The sequence below is a fragment of the Chlamydotis macqueenii genome, chromosome 4 (genome assembly GCF_036417535.1).
Source record: "Chlamydotis macqueenii isolate bChlMac1 chromosome 4, bChlMac1.mat, whole genome shotgun sequence".
NCBI lineage: Eukaryota > Metazoa > Chordata > Aves > Otidiformes > Otididae > Chlamydotis > Chlamydotis macqueenii.
The window spans coordinates 72003208-72026385 of record NC_141559.1 but is presented as its reverse complement, the minus strand read 5'-3'; the positions used below and the strand labels follow the sequence as shown (position 1 = coordinate 72026385).

General features: G+C 43.5%; 3 protein-coding genes across 5 annotated transcripts in view; 1 reads left to right on the top strand and 2 right to left on the bottom strand.

Annotated features, from left to right (window-relative positions):
* Window positions 1-882: 882 nt before the first annotated feature.
* On the bottom strand, window positions 883-6996 carry TADA2B (transcriptional adaptor 2B). Its single transcript, XM_086747246.1, has 2 exons — window positions 6727-6996; window positions 883-5623 (listed from the first exon to the last, which is right to left on the bottom strand). The coding sequence occupies exons 1-2, from the start codon at window positions 6994-6996 to the stop codon at window positions 4631-4633; spliced, it is 1263 nt and encodes a 420-aa protein (XP_086603372.1). The 3' UTR covers window positions 883-4630.
* A 370-nt stretch (window positions 6997-7366) lies between these two features.
* CFAP184 (cilia and flagella associated protein 184) lies at window positions 7367-9518 on the top strand. The gene is made up of 2 exons (XM_086747683.1): window positions 7367-8551; window positions 8839-9518. The coding sequence occupies exons 1-2, from the start codon at window positions 7367-7369 to the stop codon at window positions 9418-9420; spliced, it is 1767 nt and encodes a 588-aa protein (XP_086603809.1). The 3' UTR covers window positions 9421-9518.
* A 2080-nt stretch (window positions 9519-11598) lies between these two features.
* Window positions 11599-23178, bottom strand: part of TBC1D14 (TBC1 domain family member 14) — a 71169-nt gene continuing 59589 nt past the window's right edge. For 2 of the 3 annotated variants that reach the window (XM_086746241.1, XM_086746243.1), the window contains exons 13-14: window positions 17089-17347; window positions 11599-15018 (exon numbers count right to left, since the gene is read on the bottom strand). In XM_086746241.1, coding sequence (XP_086602367.1) covers window positions 14953-15018; window positions 17089-17347 — 325 coding nt within the window. In that variant the 3' untranslated portion in view covers window positions 11599-14952. Of the gene's footprint in view, window positions 15019-17088; window positions 17348-23178 lie in introns of those variants that run through there. The other variant, XM_086746242.1, reaches the window with a different exon arrangement.

Genomic DNA, 23178 nt, shown 5'->3' with positions numbered 1-23178 from the left:
CAGTGTCACTGATTTCTTTAAACTAATCAAGTACAGGGATCGAAATGCAAAGTTTGAGTGTAAAACTATAGGGGGAAAGAAAAAAAAAAAGGGGGATTCCATAAACCTAAGTTAAATTTGGAAGTAACTTCCTTCCATCTGGGTTAGAGCACTCTGTAGCTGTGTGAAGTAGGATTGAACAGATTTTTGTTGTGCTTTGATTTAAACCTGTGCTCAACTGATATGCCATAAAGGGACCAGGGTTGATTTATATACAGTCTTTTATTAATAACTATCATGTCATTCTGCCCTCTCCCAACCCCTCTAGATGTAAACTAAATCTAATAATAAATTCATTAGTATAGCATTTTTTTTCTCCAGTAGGGCAATTAGAACAAAGGGACAGCTTCTTTCCTAGCAGATAAAGATTTTCTTAATGAGCATCCCAGTGCTCACACCAACTGTCTTTTTTTGGACTACATTACTTCATTCAGAGTGTTCCTAAACACAAGTTACTGTTAAGTGTTCAGCACAAGACGCAAACTAGTATCTTTAAAACTTATAACTGAGTATCTCATTTAAGTGGTTCCTTTTCATCAGCCTGTGCTTTCAGAGAGGCTTTCAGCAGGGAGAGCTTGTCTGTACTGAGAGTGCAAACCACCTGTGCCTTCTGCCATACAACAGAAAGAAGCACTGATTAAATCCAAGAACAGAGGAAAGTCGTTCTGAAATTTAAGCATAAGAGCAGCCAACAAAGCTACCACCAGTACCTCTGGTTTAGCTGTTTCATAAGGACCACTTCTCTACCCATCATCGCTTAACTAAAATGCATCTCCATTCGTTATTGCTAATACTTCAGCCACTTTTCTCATTATGCAAGCAATGTTACCATTAAATCAATAATGGAAAGAAACTTTAATACAAGTTTATTTACCAATGTACAATGCAAAAACCTAGTAAAATGCTGAGTGTGCACAACATCAGTTAGGTTTTACAAGATTTCAGCACAGGCATTTGTGTGTCTGGCACAGCTACACCAGTACACTATTCAAATGAGTGCAACATTCCCTTTAAGAAAGAAGCCGGTAAGCTGGACATGCTCACCAGGCCTTCCTTCACAGTATTTAATGTGTCATCACTTGAGAGCAACCGGGGCACATGCAAAAACATATTGCAAGAAGAAATGGTAAACTGAAAGGCTGATGAAGTCCATTACAGTTGCAAAGAAAGTTGATGCAGCCACCGCACAAGAATAATGGCAGAGTGCTTAGTTTGTGTCATTTACAAGGCAGCTCATGGTCAAAGACTCATGCAAACCTACTGACGCTGTTCTTAATGCTTGTTGGGACTGCAGCGGACACAAGGCAGGAGGGTCTGTAGCCAGAATACTCTACAACAGGCCCTTCTGCGCTGGGTAGTACGCACAGAATGGAGATTAATGCTCCCTTGTTACCTAGTGAGCAAATATTACTGTAAAACATCACTGGGACTGGACTGATTAAAGTAAACGTACAGCATTAAAACAGACTTATTGCTGGCTCTATCAGTAGCAGAAGGTCAGTATTCTGAACAGCTTATGGAGTGTCACTTTTTCATAGGCTTACACGAATGCTGTTAGGACAGATACTATCATTAGTTATATCTTTAATTAGAAAACTCAAGAGCATTAAGCATATAAAACACCTTTTCGTTAGCAACATGAAGGCTACGTTATTTGTACAGTACAGGAAGCACTTTCAGATGAACACAAGATACAAGTTGAGGAGCTCTTTGCCATGTTTTTTTCTCAGCCCCTTCACCACAGAAGAGCAGCAGCATAGCTCTAGTAAATTGCTGGAACAAGATAACTGCATCTCACTTAAAAACAAACAAACAGCAGCTCATAACAAAGGAATGCTTAGACTAAATCAGTTCCATGTGAAAATATGGAACAGCAGCATCCTCTAGTGCAAGTCACCTTTAAAATTAAAAGCATAGCTGACAATGAGACATTGCTTCTAGGGAAGCCCTTTCCAAGGGACTAGTATTTGCTAAAGCAAACATTTACCACCTTGAATTTGCTTGCAGTATAAAATAAATATTGATATCCATATTTTATACATTAAAAATACTTTATTTTACATTCATTTTGATGTTCAATAAGTTATGTCTAGCACCAAATAAACATTTTGGAGGGGCTGAGGAATTAAGAAACTACAAGGTGTAAATGAAGAATTCACATCAACATTTAAATGACTCATTGGTGCCTAGATTATTTTAAAGTTATTGTTCAGATGGGCTTTAGACTATTGCTTCAGTTACTTAGATGTGCCAAAACACTGTAGAGATACAAAAAAAAAAAAAATCAAGAGATTTGAGAAAAATAAAATAATAAAAAACCCAATTATTTTAAACTCCCAGCTACATGCAGAGTTGAGGCTCCAGAACGCGATCAGCAATGGTATGTTATGGCAGTTAGGTAACAAGTTACAGGAAGAACCAAATTTCGTAACTAGAATATTAGAAAGAAAGGCTAAGCTTCCTTTCCACAGGAGTAGAACAGAGAAAATAACCAAGGGTTTATACTTATGAACTTGTGTGGTGTTTGTACATGCAGATAGGGTGGAAGCGGTTCTTTAAACTACTCAGCACATTGCAGTTAGTCCCACTGCTGCCAAGGAGACAGTTGTCTCACGTATTCCACGCAAGCCACTTACAGGTAAGCCAAACAAAGTATTACATCCAAGAGGACATAGCCCTTACCTTTTTTGAAGGGATATAACATCACAAGCTCAAAAGAAAAAGGCACTAGAGTTTTGGTTTTCTTCCTCCTTAGAAATGCTGGCTTTGTAGTTGTACTCCTTTCATTCCAACCTCATGGTAACACTATTTTGGTAATGCTGGATACGTTAACTAAAATTCAGTTCTGATCAGTATACCTCTGCCAAGTTGCAGAATACTGTTTTAAGATTCTGTGGTATCCTCACTGACTACAGCCCAAAGCATGAAACCAAGATGATGTTTCCAGTGCTTGCACTTGTCCAGAGGACCTGCCCAACTGGCCGCTGGTCACAGCTTCCTGCTCTGGACACGACCAGCAGAGAGGCTCAGGCACAAGTAACACTGTGCCATCTTCCATGTGGCAACCACCATTTTTTATTCATTTGGTTAAATACCAGCATGGGAATTTAAGGATGGAGTGAGCCTAAAAATCCTTTCCTAGTCCTCCTTCAACACCTTTCCCTTTATTGCTAGATCTTACTCTAACAGTACCGCGGAGCTGGCATTTCTGTGCCACGCTGTGTTAGATCGCAGGCGGTCGCCTGCCACGAGCACCCAGCTCGGACTGTAGTTGGTAGAGTTGTGACAAGTTACCTCTGAAGGTGCATTGTTCTCACCACAGCAGGCTGCATTCACAGTTCTCCTGCCATGTCAGTAATTTAAACTTAAACATAATTAGTCCCATGTGTTTCAAGGCATGTGCAATTAGAGCCCTGTAATGGCTTGATTTACAGCTCTGTACTTAAGGAGCACATCAGCTGTGCGTTTTGACCTGATCTGTACCACTTCTCATTTTTGTTTTTAAAAACCAATCATCTCGGTGGTCACTCTCGGTTTGACATCTGGCTCCCTTTCCCTGTCCCTCCCAATCAAATTCAGAAAGTGGCAGCTACATCTCCTCAGCCCCTACAAGCTCAGAAGTCACAGAGACCAAAGGAGGAGTAGGGTCCTCCCACAAGGGGAAACGATAACTGTGCTGCCGGCGGCTCCACACTGCTGCAAGACAATTCACTGCCTATTTTCCCAAACCCCATTTCTGGCCCAAATCAGCCACTTCACAGTAAGTGCTGACCCCTCCTCCGGAGCAGGGCACTGCAGCTGCAGTGTACTCTTGCAACTTTGCTACTTAGTTACCGATGCTCCAGTAGGGTCTGTTGCAGCAAAAACTCAAGTCAAAGCTATGTCCAGACCAGCTGGGTGTGAAGGTAGCTCTTCAAGAACCCTTTCCACAGCACAAATACCTGAAGGCATCTCACCTACCGCATTTCTTTCCTTCCACTCCCTGCCATGGCTCATCCCTGCTGTATTCTTGACAGGAACTCTCACCCCTCTGTCCCAGCGCCTTGGTGGTGGTTACTAAGGAGAATGCTCTGAAATCTTAGCAATGGTCACAAAAATCAGGGCTCACCGTGCTCCTGAGCTCAGGACTTTTGTAAGCTTCACTTTGCTGCCATCATTATGTCAAAAAAAAAAAAAAAAAAAAAAAGACCACCAAGAAAAAGGGAGAAGAAAGTTTCATTTGCTGGAACCTCTCTCCCCGCTTTGAAAAAAAAAAAATTACACGAATATTCATTTGTCCAGCAGTAAGGAGTATGTACTCTGGGACTACTGGACTTAAATAAGTTCACATGACAGAAATCTGTTCTAATAATGTACCAAAAGCAGTGAAATCCAATGCATAAGTTTCACAATTAAGTATTTTCCATGATCCAAAGCAAAAGTCTATTTAAACCATGGATCATGAATACTGTGGGGGTTTATGTATTTGCTTTTTTTTTTTTCTTTAAATTTTAAGTTACATAATTTCTGTATCTTTGGGGAGGGAAGGAAAAAAATAACGGAGTCCTTGAGGCTAGAACGGGCCTCTGTGTTTTTTCAGATTAGCTGAGTTTCATGAAGCATCCCTGGATATCCAACCACTTTCTGTTAGAAAGTTTAAAATTCTTTTCTTCAGTACCTTATCTAAGTAACTGGGAAGGCGACTCTTTGAAGGAATTCCTTGTCTTTTCTGGAGATGGTCCCTAATGATTATAGTTTTTACAGTGACATAACGTGCAGGACTCAAATTCAGCGAGCTGCAGAGCACCTTTTCCCTGTCCGATAAGAGTTCAAAGCCAGGCAGGTTTTCAATGGCAGCAAATTCGCCCTCTTTACCATCTTCCTTCCCCCTCTTGGAACTAGCTATGTTTTTGTTCTCCTTCCTCTTTTCCCGTTTATGCCTGGCTGCCTCATATTCTGCCGACTCTTCCATTTTGGTGATTCCATTTCGCCGATACCGCTGCAGCTCCCGAATCTTTGCTCTAAGTATCCTTTCCTTGTGCATGTTCTCAAAGAAGTCTTCAAACTCCTTACAAGACATGAACTGGTACAGAGGCCTCAGTTTCAGCCTCAACTCCTTCTCTTCTTTTGTGATCTTTCGTTTGGGAGCTTTCTCCTTGTCCTTTTTATCCTTCCCCAGAAAGGCCGGTACTAAGTTATAATCTCGCGCAATGTTCTTCCGCCGCTGCCTCTCCTTGAGTTTCCTTACGTACATGTCCACGTGAGCTCTTTTTAATTCTATTTCCACATCATCATCGTCATAGTTCACCGAAAGGCCACTGATCAGAGTCTCCGCATCTTGATCGTATTCGATCTCGTAGTCATCCCGAAGCGGCATGTATCCCAGCTGCTGCTGTTCAGCCACTGATATATCCAACGGTGGGAGCGGCGTGGTCAAGCTAGGAGAAAGCGGGCCACCGCTGGGACACGTGTGATCTGTGACTCTGTTGGGAATAGTGTCAGGGATGCAGGCTTTTCCCAGATTGCCATGGATATACATGCTCACATAGTGTTCCATCACCTCCTGAGGCGTTCGGGATGCTCCCACGTGAGCAGCCATGTCCTCCTAAACGGAAAACAGGGAGGAGTGATAAAATGATCCCCACTACAGCTTCAGCATAACGTGCATTCAGATAAGAGCATGACTTCTTCTCCCCTGCTCCTCAAAAGCAAGCTCACAATGCCTAAACTTTCCTAGCAATACTGAAATTAGCCACGTCTCCATCAGATCTCCATTTTTAGGTCCAAAGAAGCATTTACAAGCGTACAGGGGCAGTAAGCCATGAAAAGAGCACCGGGAACATCACTGAGGCAAGCTGCATCGGCTCTTCTAGGTACAGGAACACCACTGAGACACTAGATCCACGTGGTGATTCCCAAGCATCCATCACTCTCACAAGAAGTCAGCTTACCAGCACCAAGAGGTTTTTAAGTCCCAAGCCAGTGCCGAGATCACATCATTTGGATTTTGGTAATTTATACTGCGTTGCCAAAGTACTTTTAGAGCAATATAAAGAAAGATAGTATTTACAGTAACAAACATAGTATTTACTCTTTTCTAGTTAAGAACTAAAGCTACAGCGATCGTAAACTTCAGGATTTCAAAAAAGTCTTTATATTTAATGAAGCAAAACATAATCAAGTAACAATTAATGAATCCAATGATAAGGCTTTTTACTGCTTTTGCTAAAGATGAGCCTGACTGTGTGCTGACACAAGGCAAGCAGCAAGCTTGCAGCTGCAGCACACTGAAGGCCAAGACCAAACGCGAAGAGGGCGAGGGTACGAGGTCTGGGGGAAGGCGTACGCTGGAGCTTAAGGCAGCGACAGCTCCGAGAGGCCCGAAGCGCGGCTCTGACCCGCAGCTCTCCCGCAGGCAGCCTGCGTACGGCCGAGAGGCCGCCGTCCCGGCACGGCGCCGCCCGCACCTGCCGGCCCGAGAGGCCGCCGGGGGCTCTGCGGAGTGGGACGTGAGGCCGGGACCCCCGCCGCTACCAGCCCGCCGGGCTCCCCGCAGCCCAGGCTTCGCTCGGGCCGGTCCGCGGCCGCCCCGCTGCCCCGGCGCAGCCTCCCTCGCAGGAGGGGCCGGCCCGCCGCGGCCTGAGGGGCCGCGCCGCACCCCCCGCGCTGCCAGGCGGGACGCGGGCCCCGCCGCCCCGCCGCCCTTACCCAGTTGCCGAAGCCGAACTGCTCGATGGCGTCCAGCAGCAGCTGCTCCTCCCGGCTGCTCCAGCCGCCCTCGGCCTCGGCGCCCCAGAGGGTGAAGCGGCCGCCGTCGACGAGCTGGTAGCCGTGCCATCGGCGGTGCGGGCCGATCTCGGCGCCCGCCGAGAAGCAGTCGGGGCAGAGCTCGATGTCGGCGCACTCGGTGCAGCGGAAGCGCAGGGAGCTCACCTCGGCCAGGCAGTACACGCAGTACTTCTTCCCCAGTTCCGCCATCTTTACCCCGCCCGCCGACGGGCCGCGCGCACGCGCCGACACGCCCCCACACCGGCATTGCCAATGGCAGCGCGCCCGACGGGCGGAGCCTCGGGGCTGACGGCCAATGGACGCGGAGGGATCAGCCCCCTTCTTGGACCTCTGGCCAATGGAACCAAAGCACCTGGGCGCGGGGGGTATTAAAATGAATTAAGGGCTATGATTGGCCGAGCAGGTTCCGTCTTCCTTTCTCGCGGCCAATCGGAGAGGCGGCCCTGAGCGACCCCATCGCTGAGTGGTAGCCCGAGGGGAGGGGGCGGGGCTGGGGCGGCCGCCCGCCGGAGCCGTGTTTCGTTGCCCGGGCAACGGGGGAAGCGAGGACGGCCCGGCCATGGAGGCGCCGGAGGCGGCGCGGAGCGACGGGACGGGGCCGGAGGGCCCCGAGGGGCCGGCGGGGAGGAGCGAGCTGAGCCCGGGTGCTCCAGGGGAGCCGCCGGGGCCCGAGGTGCTACACGGGCCCGGGGAGCCCGGGGAACCGAGGCCAGAGGAGCCGCTGGGGCCAGAGGAGCCGAAGCCCTGCGAGCCGGATCAGCCGGGGCTGGAGGAGGTGGAGTCCCGCCATCCGGAGCCGCCTGGGCCAGAGGAGCCCGGGCTGCAGGAGCCGGGGCCAGAGGAGCCGGAGCAGCCAGGGCCAGAGGAGCTGGAGCAGCCGGGGCTGGAGGAGCTGGAGCCCAGCGAGCCGGAGCCGCCTGGTCCAGAGGAGCCCGGGCTGGAGGAGCCGGGGCCAGGGGAGCCGGAGCAGCCGGGGCTGGAGGAGCCGGAGGAGACCGGGCTGGAGAAGGTGGAGCCTTGCGAGCGGGAGCAGCCGGGGCCGGAGGAACCAGGGCTGGAGGCGGCGGAGCCCTGCGAGCGGGAGGAGCCGGGGCTGGAGGAGGTGGAGCCGCCTGTGCCAGCAGGGCCGTCCGAGCCGGAGGTCGCGGCGGGAGCTTCGGAGCCGGAGCGGGCAGACCGGGAGGAGCCGCCGGACGCGGGGCCCTCTGTGGCGGCACCGGCCGCTGGCGGTGCCGGGGAGGAGGGGGAGGAGGAGGCGGTGAGCGGCAGGGCCGGTGCCGCGGGCGAAGAGCGGGAGGCGGCGGAGGAGGGCGAGGAGGAGCGGCGGGAGCGGGCGGCGCTGCTGGAGGAGCTCGGCGGGCTGGCGGCCGAGCGGGAGCGGCTGCGGCAGACCAGCGCCCGCCGGCAGCTGCGGCTGGCCGAGCTCCTGCGGCTGCGGCAGGGCGAGAGGCGGCCGCGGGCGGAGCCGGAGTCCGACGGGCCGGAACCGTACGGCCGGCGGCTGCAGCAGCTGCAGGAGCTGCGGGAGCGGGAGGTCGCGGCCTCCCGGGAGCGGGTGGCGGCCCGGCGGCGGGCCGGCGAGGAGCGGCAGGCCCGGGCCCGGGCCGAGTGGGCCGCCTTCCAGGCCCGCAAGAAGGAGGTGGCCGTCTCCAGCCTGGGCCGGCGGCTGGGCGGCAGGGAGGCGGCGGCGGCGGCGGTCCGCATCCAGGCCAGGGAAGAGGAGAAGGAGCAGCAAGTGCACGAGGTGAGGCTCAGGCTCCCGTTCGAGCGGCGTCTGCAGTCACCTCTTTTGTCTCCTTCTCTTGTCGAAAAGGTCTCCGAGAAGGGCAGCGTTTTCTTCTTCTTGCAGCCAGAGCACTTTTTTCCATTAACATCTACTGCTTGGTATTGAATACTGTAGGATGTATGATGCTCTTCTCCCCTTGAAGCTTTTAGTATTGTCATGACTTGTTTTGAACAGAAGTACTTCTTCCCTGGCAGAGCAAGGATTAAAGAAATACAGTAATTCTTCTTTTATTTCTACTCCTCTAGGCCCGTGTGGAAAACATCAAGCTGAAGCATGAAATCCAAATCCTTGAAACCATCTTGAAAGCTAAGGGAGAACTAGTAGAGAGTCAACATGTTATGCGCTTTGAGCTCACAAAGAGAGAGAATCAGAAACACAGTGAAAAGATTGATGACCTCTGTGATGAAATCCTGAAGCTCAAAAAGAAGGTGTCAACCACAGCATGCATTCTCAGCCAGTTCAGGGAAAAAGTAGAGTTTGTGGAAGCTGAGAATCGAGGCAGAAAGGCCGAACTGATGGAAATTGAGACCATCTTGTCACGGAAGAGAGACGTTCTGACCAAAACCAAACAGGCAAGAGACAGACTGTGGAGAAGCAATTTGAAATTGCAGCAGAAATGTGGCTTGCTTGGAAATGAGATACTGCTTCGGGACTATGAGGAAAAGGTGGATACTATAGAGCTGCTAAGTCAGCGATTAGAAACACTGAAACATCACCATGCTGGGCTGATCCTTACTTGTAGGGGAATTCAGAAGAAAATCAAGGAAGCAAGTTTCTCTTTCCTTGCTGAGGATGACTTAAGAAAAGAAAGCATGAAAAAGAAATAAAGGAGTTTTCCATAATACTAATTTTTAAGATGCTGCTTTTTGGTCAGTGCTGGGGAATGCATTACACACATACGCCCAAGAAAACCTCTTCTAAATGACGTGCCAGTATTACGCATTCAGTGAAGAGATTACAGTAGTTATCCTCATTTTGAGTGAAACCATGTACCTGTGCCTACCTTAAAGAAACAAAAAAAGCCTCAGGCAAAAACCTATGCTCCTGGAAAACCACCTCAGCATTTAGTCCTGCAAGGCCATGGCAATACTGTTTAAGCAGAGCACTTGCCCTACCCCAACTCAAATCCTAATCCTGCCACTCCCTCTGTGGATTTTATAATTCAGTGCTGACTTAATCTGTACAGTAAATATATATGTAAATGGCCTTCTGGGCACATCGTTAGGGGTAATTTTCACAGACGTGGCCGAGAACTGGAGAGAGGCTTATTGTCAACACCCAACGGGACTTGCCAATATACTACCGAAGCACTAAATCACTCGCCCATTCTGTAAACATAGTTGGCTGCCATGTTTGCCTTGGTGGTGCACAAGAAGAAAGGTTTATTACTTTAAGAACTGATTTCATAGAATAAATATATACATGAATCTTATCGCTCAAAACTAGAGTTTGGAATTTTTTTTGGTCTTCCAGCTTTTACAGTTTTAGGGGTCCTTGTCCTCCTTATTCACGATGTGTGAAGAGGCAGAGATCAGTGTAAGCCCATCACTGTTTCAGTCCCCTCTGCACTGCATATCAGAATTCGAGAAAAAAGACTGAAGGGGAGGGAGCAACAAACATTTACACATTCATAACTGTACAGCTGACAGAGCTTTAGTTACAGCAAGCAGATTCCCCTTTCAAAGCGCTGTGTTCTTTAAACTCCAGTTCCCCCATGGCAAATAGTGACTATGAGAGACCGATCTATATCCTGTAGCTCTTGTTGCTGCTATTGTAGCATTAATTTTGAGTTAAGGCATGGGCTGGATGTCAAGAACATAGAAACATCTCAGGCCAGTAAAATGTTGGAGCTCTGATATCCTACATTCTGATTACTAAAGGAATTGCAGCCTTCATAGGCTCCTTACTAGCTGATATTCCCAATTACTGCATCAATCCTGCCTGGTTAATTGTTAATTTCTACTACTGCTTTGCTAGAAGGACTAGCAATCTTTAATCTCATTTTTAATGGTCAGAGTTGGGTATTAAGGGCCCAGATTTAAGTGTTCAACAGCTGTGATTTTTGCAGGAAAGAAGCCACAGCCCCGTGGTAAACAGTAGGAATGGAGTCTTTGGTTTTCCACCACATGTCACCCTGTAGGACTAGTATCAGTGACTTGCATTTGAGCTGCTGGTTCTAGATCCAAAATAAATTGCATTTAAACAAAGTACACAAGTCACTGAATGCACTTATATGGAGATAAAAAGTAGATAAACTGACACAAAGACATTCCTAGCTCACACCTTTCTTGTAAATCATATCTGAACTGGGTTTTCTGAATTGCCTGGATATTTAAAAGACAAAACATAATTAAAGTGACTATTACACTATTGAAGGTTTAAATCTTGTTCTTTTGTCATAGTGAAATGAGAGAAGACACCAATAATTTCTTATTCTTACTGCAATCATGCAGTGTTTACGGGAGAAACGAGAACCATGGCAGCTAGGTCTTTGCGTAACCCACGTAGTCTTGTTGCACAGGTACTGTCTTCTCTCCTCTGCTTTTCTCTCTTAGTTGGTGCTTTAACCTCTTTTCAGTTAAGTAAGCAACAGGAAGCTTCTCCGCTTTGAGCTCTGAAGTTATGCCTATGCAATACTGCCTTAAGTTGAGCACAAAAATGACTTGTGATTATGAAACTTGCAAAAAACCAAAATTTCTTCTTTTAACACAAAGAAAGAACAAGGTATTCAAGCATTGCTAAGTTCTGCACATCTCACACAGATGTATTTACATCCATTTTTTTGTAATAAATTTATCAGATCTCAGACCTAGTCCCGAGAAAGGTATATGAAATGGATTAAACCACGGGCACCATAAGTGTCAAATCTTTTAACCGTCAATGTGATATGACAGGTATTTTAACATAAGAACTTGGAAAGCATCACCAAAACATCCTCCACCTGCAATACTTAAAGTGTGCTGAAGTCCCGATTTCGGACAGATAAAAACTGCAAATGAAGCCTGTGAAGAAACAGACAGGTATTTGAGTTTTTAATTTCTGAATTACACTGACAATAGGTGATTAAGGTAACTTTACATGACTTTATTTAACAAAACCATGTATTTACAGTTGAAAAAAGTTCCAGTTTGATAAACATATCTAAACAAAACAAACCTGATAACTACATAAAACCAATTCAAACATGATGTACAGGGGATGTATCAACAGTTTTCTGTATGTCATTCTAGTTTTTAAAACATTCAAAAATAAGCTGTTACAAGGTACCTTTTTTTTTTTTTTCCAAATGAAATTCTTTACTAAATGAAATAACGTTAATGACTGGTTGCTGATTGAAGTTGCAAAATGGCTTTATTATAAAGTGCAGGTCGTACAGACTTCCAAACCTGGTTGAAGTTGTCTGGTTTCTCTCATCTGCTGCATGTACAGTGGTAGTTGCAGACTTCTGATGTATTGCAGCGTTTTTATTTTTCTTTAAACCCATGAAGAAAATAAAGTTTGCTTGACGGGGACACTTACTCAATGAAAGAAAATCTCATGCGTCTTGTTACAGATACTCTCAAGCACCCGAACAATAAAATTGTCAAAATTTTTTATGCAATCCCTGAATTTATTACAGAAATCTTAATACCTAATTAAGAGATTTGGTATGCTGCAAGAAACTTTAAAAGCTCAGTGGCAAGTAATTCTATGCCCTTACTACTCATCTCTGTTTTTATCAAAATTCAAGCGTTACCTCCAAATCGCGTTACTGAGAAGTTGAAACAATTGCATCTTTAGGCAGGTGACTTTTTTTTTTATGTATGTTGTTTGAAAAGGAACTGTGCAAAGCTCCTTATTGCATTGCTTTTCTTCATTAAAGAACACACCTTATATACACAAAGAAATCATTTAGAAAATATATACATCTTCCAGGAACAGAAAGATCAAATCACAAAACAAAACAATTACAATTGCAAGTAACAAACAGTGCACAAGTGTTGCAGCAGGCCTTTTCCCCCACAACTATGCCCATTTTCATTGTTACATTCAATATCTTATTGAGAAGAGAAAAAGGAAAACAGGCTGTTGATGGCTGCAAAGATACCTAGTAGCTAAAGAATGCATTTTAACCAAACAAATGAGCCACACTTGTAGACTTGGTTTAAAAGGAAGTACAAATCTAGTTGCAACGTAGACTTAAATCACAAAGCCAGTTACAGTACCACCTTAAAATGCATACTGAGGAAAGTTGTCTCCGTGTTTAAGAAACCATTTAAAAGCATAGTGCAAATGTTTCAGATGGTAGGCCTCTCATATCCTTCATGGAAAGGCATATTTTGTTGTAGTAATAGAAAAAGTAGTACTAAAAAACACTTACTGACCTTCCAACTTTCTATTGCACTTCAAAGCAACATAGCATACAAGTACCGGTCATTGAAGAACCAAAGCTATACAAATTCTGGGAGAATTAACATGTTTCATATCAACATCTTGATGTCTGTTTTCAGTAAGTGATGACCTAGAAGTTGTCTTATGGAGGAACTAAGATGGCCAACAAAAAACCCACATCCATTACACAACGTACACAAAGTGGATAGGAAAAGAGGCCAATGAGGTATCAGACTTGCAAGCTGTATTTGCATTACACATCTTCCAAAGTGACTATGAGTCCTCCTTACCAGGGAATCTTGCTCTCACTCTTTTTAGTATTGCCACTAAACTATCCTTCGCAGAAACAATGTTTGCACTAAAGGATAGTATTTTGATGATGTCCCACAATCTTTTACATTATATGTTGAACTGAGCAGTGTGCAACTATTATTCTCTTTTTTTTTTTTTATTCAGACAATGCCAAAAGAATCAGCATAAAACAGACTGAAGAGCATTCAGAAACGCTGACCATGTAGCTAGAGGATTTAGTAACACCTGTTTACAGCTAACAAATATTGCTTCAGTTAGTTTCCCTTTTCAATGATCGTCATTATTTATAAAATAGATTTTATACTGTACACTATGCAATAAACATTCTTGTAAATCAGAGGCACTCATGATTTACAGTTCAACATTCACCTGAATGCAGAGGGGACCTAAGCTGTGTAACAGAATTATGCAACCCCAGTTTGCTGAGTCTGTAACTTGCTCCCATGTATTAGAGGCTGGATAAAACGCTAGGAAATGACAACTTGTACTTATCCTGATGGTATTTGTCTGGCACATTCCCCAGAAAACTTCTTTCACTTGTCACTACATACAGATCAGCGTAACACTTTCCCACTGTGGCAGCAGCAGCTTCAGGAGATCCCACAGAACCTCTTCTTTTCAGCAGCAACGTTGGCTTACCTAACTCCTCCCCTACACCCTTCCTCCTCAGTTCTGCCAGTGAGCAGAGCTGAGTTTAAAGTAACTATAAAAATTGCTTCTAACCATTTCTGAGTTTATGTGCTCAGCCCAGTTTTCTGAGCACAACCAGAGAGATGGCACACGAGTAAGTAGCTGGTAGGCAAGGGCACCCCGAAACGGCACTGCCCCAGAAGAGGGAGACAAGGAAACAAACATGTAGTAGTATGTGTTTAAACAGAGGAAAGAGTACAATTGGGAAATGATGCCAGCTTAATACTAGAAACCCCCCAGTGAGTCTGGAATCCAGTCTGATTAACAGAACTTCTTCCATTATGCATCCAGATTGGAAACACAGCTTTCCAAGGCATTTTGAAGAATAATTGGGTTTGCACTGCTTGCACAACTTCTCTTTCAAGTTTACTTTCTACTTAACTTTTCCTTACTAGAGAACGGAATGTAGTTTTATGTCGACATTATTTCTTTGGTAAATGGGACCCACAGCCTACAAACAAGAAGCATTTATAAAGAAATGGTCCTTACAACATTTAACTATAAATTCCAGCACCAGTTATTTAAAACCCAGATCCAGCTACTGTTACAGGCATGGGAAATATATCCTGCCTAAGAATGAAACAGGGGAATAGCTTTCAAAGCAACTGACATTGCTGAATGCCCAATGTTTCATAACATCAAGGAAAAGAAAAAGCTTTAGAAAAACCCTTAATATTGTTTAGTTTCAACTGCCCTCATCAGAAGTATAGAATGTGTAATGCTGTCCACAGCAAATGCTCTTTCCACTAGAAGTTTAAGGCTAAGCCTAGGTTTCACTCGTAAGGGTTTTATCCCCTGATTTCCTTCCTGCTCTTTTCCCCCGCCCTCTCGTCCTCTTTTTTCCTCTCTCCCCTTTAAGGCTATCCTACTACTAAACTAAACTCTGAAATAACACTTTGATTTGCAGGCTCATACATGTCAAACAGTACTCAATATTTTCACCACTTTAGCGTTTTTCCTGTAAGTCACTGGAGGCAATCATCGTTTTAACGTTTGAGTGAAGGACTTCCTTTTTCCATTTCCCGGTTATCTTTCTGCAGAGCAGCCAGTATCTAGATGTTTCAAGGAACGAGAGAAAAAAAAAGTATTAGATTTTAAAAGTGACTCAATAAATCTCTGTCTGAAGAGTTTCCAGTTTAATTATCTCTGAGCAATACTATTTTAACTATTAAATGTAATCAAATTTAGAGAACTTCTCTACTGATGGAGACCTCTCCCATAAGGTCTTGTGGCATGGTAGATACAAATGGATTTAACAAACGTTTAAACTCAATCTCCCCTCAACACACACTTCTGAAGCCAGGAGATGACACTCTTACCCAGATTACACAAGTCTAGCACTAATCAAGGAGGCTGTCTGAGGGCAAGTTCTAATTCTCATGACAAATGGACTGTCTAAAAACACAGCAGGTGAACAGCCTGAGCAACATGACATTATCTGAGAGTTCAGGACAGAATCACCATAGCGCTGACCGGTGCTCATCTAGAGCACACCACTGCCTCCAAATCTGCTTACAATTATTCCTAAAGCAAAAAGTACACATTTGCATACACATTGAAATTTTTTATTTCCTATTATCCGATGCACAATTTGGTTTTGTTAGCTCTCATGTAGAGGGCACAACGATAGCCAGTTTCTCTTCCCGCTTAACTTGCTCCCAACCCTATAGTTAGTCTCTGCTGAAGACGTCCAGCAGCATCCTCAAGAATCACCCTGGAACTGAATGTACTGAGGGACATTTAATCTCAAAGAATTGCAGTTACATGTAAGCAGCCTTCTTTTATCTCTCTGATGAACTTCAAACAAACCTCTGCATCATCAGAATTAACAGGGAAAGGATGGCAGGCTAAAGTGAAGAGGACTTCCTGATGACCACTTACTCAGCAATGGAACTACCTTGTGAAGAAAGCCACTTGGTTCAGAAGTCAAGATAACCAAAATGTCAGCCAACACCAACCCTACAGTGTGCTGTGTTTTGACAGCTGCACCACAGTTCAGCAGCATATTTTCTTCAGTTTGCCACAACAACCAAAACCATCAGAAATTCCAGCACAGTGAGAATGAAGCTGATGAAAGGACTGAGGAAGACTGCTTGGGCTAGCTTACTCTGAAGTCTTCCTCCTGTTGCGATAAACACCACTAAACAGGTGACACCAGGTGTCCAAGACTGAAAACCACCAGCTAAGCAAGCCTATACTTGGGTTACTTGGCAGAACAGGACCCCTATCTCCCCCTCTCTGCAAAAGTAGCAGCAGTAAGCTGAGAATTTATGTGAGCCTCATCCACACAAGACACGTTCAAAGAAAATGAACCATCTGAATAAGGAACAAGACTGGGAGGTTTCTTGCAGAGACATTGCTGGCTCAAAAGTGTTCTTAAGGATAGAAACAAAGCTGAATCTGTACTAGCAACTTACGACCAAGACCAGAAGGTAAATGCAAAATAAGCTGTGAGGAAAGTCATGTCAGGGAGGAAATGCTGGCAGCATTCTGCTCTTAGCTGGGCAGCAAAGGTCGTGCTCCCCCTTATACACAAGATAAGGCCCAGAAAGCTACAATCTAATCCTACTGCAACAGTCAGAAATTCTCATCTCAAATAGCAAGCTGGCAGTCCCTCCCATCTACAGGTAGACTGTTACTTGAGACTACAATTTTTGAAGTAAAGGCTTCAGTGCTAAACTCCAGTGAATAAGTCAGATGTAGTCACTTCTTTACACCTAGATTCTCAAGGGTATTAAGATAATGACTGTACGATGATGTGTCCTGACAAACTGTCATCTCCTCCCAAAGAGTGAATTACTGCTTTTAAATAGCAAGTTGTAACGCTGCTAGCAGCCTCTGTAATTAATAAGTTTTAAAAAGCCGTATGATACTTTATTTCATCAACTCCACCCAACATTTCAATTTTGAATGTTTTCTGAGCTCTCCTTTTACAGAGGAGAAAAAGCTCAGGGAACCCACTCACCTGAATGTATACTAAAAGCACGGAGTGAGCTACATAGTCCTACATACCTGTAAAATCGAACACTAGTTCTGCTAAAACATTCTTCCAGATGTTGCCAAACCCCGTTTTCTTAAGTACAGGACAATCACCAGTTACCAAAGATCAACATTCTCTTTACCTGAGCCCATTTTTTGTTCCTACTTTGCATCTGAATGGCAGCAATAGATGTGAAGAATTCTTCCGAAGGCAAATCCTCTGGTAGCTTTGTTAAAAACTGAGCTATATGAATAAAGTCCATTTTGGTCAAAATATCTTCAAAAAGTTTTAATATTCCCAAGGCTGTGCGGAATAAGAACTCTTCTCCATCACGGCAGAACACATCCCAGACACGGCACGCCAAGTCCAGTGGCAAAGATTTGCTGTACAACGTGAATATCCTGAAAAACAGAATAAAATTTTCAGAGTTACTGTGCATGAAACATGTCTTGGATAACTGATCTGCGTACTTCTGTGAGTATTAGTTAAGTTTGAGGCTTCTCAAGTATTTGTATCTGAATACATTTTTATTTCAAAAGTACTTTTATTCGTTTCTGCATAGCAATACCTGAAACATCATAAAATTGTACAACAGTTAAGGCACCTTGCTATCAATCTGGGTCTCCCAAGTTCAGTTTTCTCAGATCACACGAGAAGAAACAATATTCATGGTTTTATGATGGACATGCACCGTGCCCACAGGTATAATCAAAGGCATATTTAATCATCACTTCAGAGTTGAGGACTGATGCAGTTTTAGCTGCGAGAATACCAAAAGCTGAACTGTAAGACATACTGCAAAGGGAATTTTGTGGATGAGATGAAGACGTGCAAAATTAACTCCGTGTTCCAGGCCCGATTGACTGACAAAGGAATAACAGCACGAGTTCTGGAGGAAAGATCAGTTTAAACTCTAGCGAAGTGAAGGAAACAGAAAAGATGTTCAGAGAGAATGCACAGATAGATAGCTGTGGTAAGATGATGGCTCAAGTGTGCTTGAACAGATGTGATCCCCAAAGACTAAAGGTAACAGCAGAAGCAAGAACCTTCTCCAGTTGCTAAAACTGCATTTTCATTAACTGCCAAGAGCACATTTCTTCCTTCATCAAAATGCTGACAGCTTTGCAGCCAGGAATGTGAAGATGCTCCCTACTTCCTCCTCTATCCAATGCTTTGCTACAAGGCAGAGCAGTTTTCATTGCCACTAACAATGTCAGAACAGCAAGTGAAGAGAAATAAGTTTCCTGGAATCACATTATAGTATATAAGGGAAAAGAGGTACGTTGATATTCTTCCTTCAGAACTTACAGAGGGAATTTCTCCACAGATGCGCCACATAAAAGATTTCCATAAAACTGCAAATAATAGTTTCTCCGGCAGAGGTCAGCAAAGCCTCAAACGTAAAAAAACCCCTTCCAGATCTTTTAACACAAAATTTCTTTTCAAGTAGGCTGAATCAAACAGTAGTTCTCTTGTGTTTAAGATTCCAATTTTTTATTTGGGAAATTTGGGCTTACATTAAAAAACCACAATGAAACAGATATACAAACACACACACATATATATATATAAGCGTAGAATACGAATTACTATTTTCAGAGCAAGTTCTAATAATCAAAAGTTTTCTGCAGCATCTGCTTTTTACTATATAAGATTATTTGAATTATGTGTCATTAAATACCCAGCTTCTCTGTGAATCAGTGCACTTTAGGCAAATGGGAAAATATTCATTTTACAAGCAGAAAGACAAAACTAAACCATTTCCACAAATTCAGGTGACAAGTAAATTGCAAGTTTAGGATCCTTAGAATTTTACTTTTTTCCAATTTACAGTTCATTGCAATGCTTTTATAACAAGTGGAAATAATTTAAATTCTGTTCTCCAAAAAGCTAAATTAGAAGCATAAATTTAAGCAAATAAGAGGTAGGGTCTGGGATGAAAAAACCTACTACTGTTCATGTATGTGTTTTAGATACATACATGAATGTCTAAGAACAGCATAATACAAGCCCCTTCTTTGGGCTACCGGCTGATCATGCACTGCAGACCTTGTACACTCAACATTTTCACATGTCATAAAAATGTCTTGCTACAGAATACTCACACAGCCGAATTAAGACTTTTTGTCTGTCCACACACATAGGAAACAGCAACAGCTTTTCCATTTAAGAACAGTGTAATAGGAAGCATTCAATCAAGTCCTTTCCTGGTCACCAAGTAGCAGGTAAACATTCAGCCAGAAACCAGTCCTGGTTCAAGTTAAGTAACAATGCCTATTTTTTTTAATCTGCTTTTATTCACAAAAGCTATTATTCTGTCATGATTCAGCCCTAACCTGAATAACCCATGTGTATTAAATCTGCAACTCTGCAGAAAATTAACTGTCAGAAGAAACAGTCAGAACTATTTATCAGAACGCTACTTTTTGTAGGAAAAGATTTACTTGCATCAAAAAAGTTGTCACATCAGATAAGGTATCTGACATTCATCTCCTCATAATTTGGAAGGAAGTGCAATTTGCAGGACATTCGCAAGGCATTTAACTTTCATTAATACTAGCATGGAATTAAGTGCATCAAGCCCCAAGAACAGAGACTGGGACCCCTAGAATAAGCAATGAAACAACAGTAGGAATCATTACTGCTAAGAATGGATACAGCATTTGCTCCTTTCAAACATTTCCTACTGAAAGACATTTTTTATTAGACATCTGAGGTACCGGTCTGAAATTTATTATAGTCATAAAGCAGCTGCTAGACTAAAACAGTCACAGCAGCTCTCAGCAGCACTAGCACACCACTTGCACGTGACGTGCTCTCGCTGTACTGCAGGATGATTTTCTGCCTGCAGCTCTCTTTCAACTCACTGCAAGTCCCAGGTGCAGACAACACAGCTAACTAGCACAGAGATGTCCAGCATCAGAGTAACATAAATGCAGGCTACTGGCTGCTGTTTGGAAGAGAGGAAAAAACAAAGTACCAGATGCTCCAGCTCCTCCCTCCCCTACTTATGATGAAAATGTACTTTGAGGTAGATGCGTGAAATCCTGTCTGGTTTGCTACTCACAAGGAAAGCATATGACCATATTATCAAGAAAGCAAAGCATTGTTACTGGGATAATCATAGACACTGTGTTTTCTTTCCTTTTTTTCCTTTTTTTTTTTTAATTAAAAAGTCTTCATAAATACTGTTAGCAACAGCACTGAGGACAAGTATGCCACATTTTGCATTGACAACTCATGCACAACAACACTGATGCAAATCAGATGTTCTATATTCTTGTGCTACACATTCTTTGCCCAAGTCTATAACAACACAAAAAATATTTCTGCAACTTGAGTTCACCTGTGGAAACTGATGACCTAATTCAGCTTTTAAACTTATTCTTGGATTCTCCCTCCTTCATCCTAATGTTTAGTTGTTATGTTTGGTATAAATTTCAACAACATCTGCTTTGAGACAAAGATCGCATCTTTGTAAGCGTTCATGCACTACTTTATTGTATAGTGGCATCTCTGTTCCCACTAGCACCTTCAGAGTTATTGCAATAAGCTTGCTGGTAACAGTTTATTTAGTATAATTCTAAAGTGATTACAATTTAAAAAAAAAAGTGGAAACATTTACTTTATTCCTTATAAGGGAAAGAAAAAATATTATGTATTATACAATGCTGACTGCAACAGAGCAACTTCTTAGCACTCAGCAAAGCTGACTGCATTCTAAAATGTATCAATATAATACAAACAGTGTGAGAGTTCCTGAGGAATTTCCAACCAGCCACAAGCACCCAAAAAGCCTCCTTGCTCTCTCGCCTAGGTGTACAACAAGGCAAAGCAAAATTTCACCTGATTCCACTCTAACCAGCAGTGACATAAGGATGAGCACACTGTAAACTGGGCTGAAGACTGTGATGTTTTGGAGTCTGATAACAACTCAAATTCAAAAAATCAGGTTGTCACCAGAAACCTTTGGACAGAATTAAAGTCTACCTTTTACTCAAAATTGAGGCATCCATTTAAAGCATCATCTTAAGCTTCATTTTTTGGGGGGCTGGAAAGTTACTGGCATGACATGGACTATGTTTTTCTTAATGTAAGAGATCGCAGGCTTATAAATACTTCACTGGAGGTGCCCACTACAAACACCCACACAAAGCGGCCTGGGCCTTTATCTTAACAAGCAAATGGTGTCAATAGGAAGTTAGTGCTCACAGAACACAATGGCAATCAATGCAATACCAAAGAACTGCCAATCAATCCATCAGTACAAACAAAGCCCTTGGCTGTAATTATTGCCAAAATCATCTTTCTGAGTAGGGGATAAAGAGGTGTCTGTATAGCAGCAGCGGGCAATAAATAAGACAGCATGTGTCCTTTGCAAATCCACATTCTGCTCTGCTCACAAGAGCCTGTGGTACATCAGCTGATAGAGCAGAGAGGCCAAAACTAGGCTATTCAAGACACACTATTTTTCCTCTGTTCTCTGTGAACCTAACTGTATGTTGCTCTTTATACCACTCTCACACTTGATTCCCTTTATATTCTTCAGAAAAAGTAAAAACTTGTCTAGCTTTTGAATTCTTACTGTGAGATCTACCAGTTGGAGTTTGGACTTGAAGCACATGGGTCCTTTTTAAGAGATGCCTTACTTCTGGCAAGTATCCACGGATAATCATGCCACTGTACCTTTTAATTAAATTCTTAAATCCTCTGCATTTTCCCATCACAGAAGGCAGTGGTGAAACTGAACTGGCAGGGGGGCTCCACTCCCTAAATCCTCTACCAGCCACAAGGAAACCTAAAGCAGCATTGCATGACCTGCACAGCTGGGCCCATCTACATGCACAGCCTTTCTTTTTCTTGGAACGTATCCCTTAGAAATGATTTAAGCATACCAGTTTTACTGCCGTTCCCTGCGGCACTGGTTACAGGAAGCAGCACAAAGGAGACCAGTTGATTCCACCGTATTATGGCAGGAGCAGGAGTTTCCCAGCAACTGATCTGTGCAGCACTGGCTACCGGAGCCCCCCCAGAGCTGGCACCAACTGAGATGTACTGCACACACGCCTGCACAGTAACCACGCCAGCTACCAGGACAGCAGGCATCCCTTTGGAGCTCAGAACAAACACGCATTTAAATGAAAGTAATGTTGTTAGAGCAAGGCTGTTTTGTAGAGATTTTTACCTACAACCAAAAGGTCTGCCTATTCAGAGCAACACTGTACCATATTCTTCCCTGTCTTTAAACACGCCGAAACCACATTCTTATCTTTCCGGAAACAGTTCTGTTTTTAATGGAGCGGTATCTGTACTACAGCAAATTCACTGTCAGCCATGAGCCACAGGCAACCTAATAAACAACATTTTTCCAAGTCCTTAGCTTTAATAGTTACCCACTTGTAAGAACACAGACCCACCTGATTATTCCTTACATCTTTTCTATATTACTTCTTGGAAGTTAGGAAAGAACAGCACGTATAAAGTCCAATCCACTAAGTTTACAGCGCCCATTTAAAAAACCCAAAATCTAAATCTGCTTCCTACAGGATCAAAGTATGTAAACGTAGAAAATATGTATATATATGCACACACACATATATGCATACATATACTTATATACACATGCACAAACACAGATAAAAGTATTCTACCTAAATCTTACACAGTTAAATACCAACTCCAGTGTCTAACAAAATTAGAGACAGAGAGGGACAAGCTGTCTAGCTCAAGACAAGTGGGGAAAATGTTTAATACAGGATTGGGCAGGACTGCCTCAACTACTCTACATTCCTGTGCCAGATCATAGTGCTGTCACTGTCTAGGGATGTGGAGGAACACAGGAAATTGTGCTTGGGATTAAAGCAAACAGCTTTAATATGGATGCAGGTAGTCAGCAAGAAACACTAAGGGTTGTCAGTCCATTTGTACAACAAACTTCAGAAGCACCTTCCACAAGGACTCCTGACAGAAGTTTCTTTCAAGTGCTCTTAACAATACCCACAGAAGGCACAAAAGGGAGGCCTGATGTGCCCTGCACACTCACGCTTCAATTCTTTGCTTGTAAGTCAGTAATTTTTTTCCTGGTTTTTGTTTTAACCTATAGCTGTGCTCAGAGAGAGCAACTGATCACATAAATGTGTACTCAAGAAAATGCAATAAAGACTAGTCTATCAAAGCAAAATTTTTGAGGGGAATGTAAACCTTCAACCTTTCATCAGAAGAACAGTCTTTT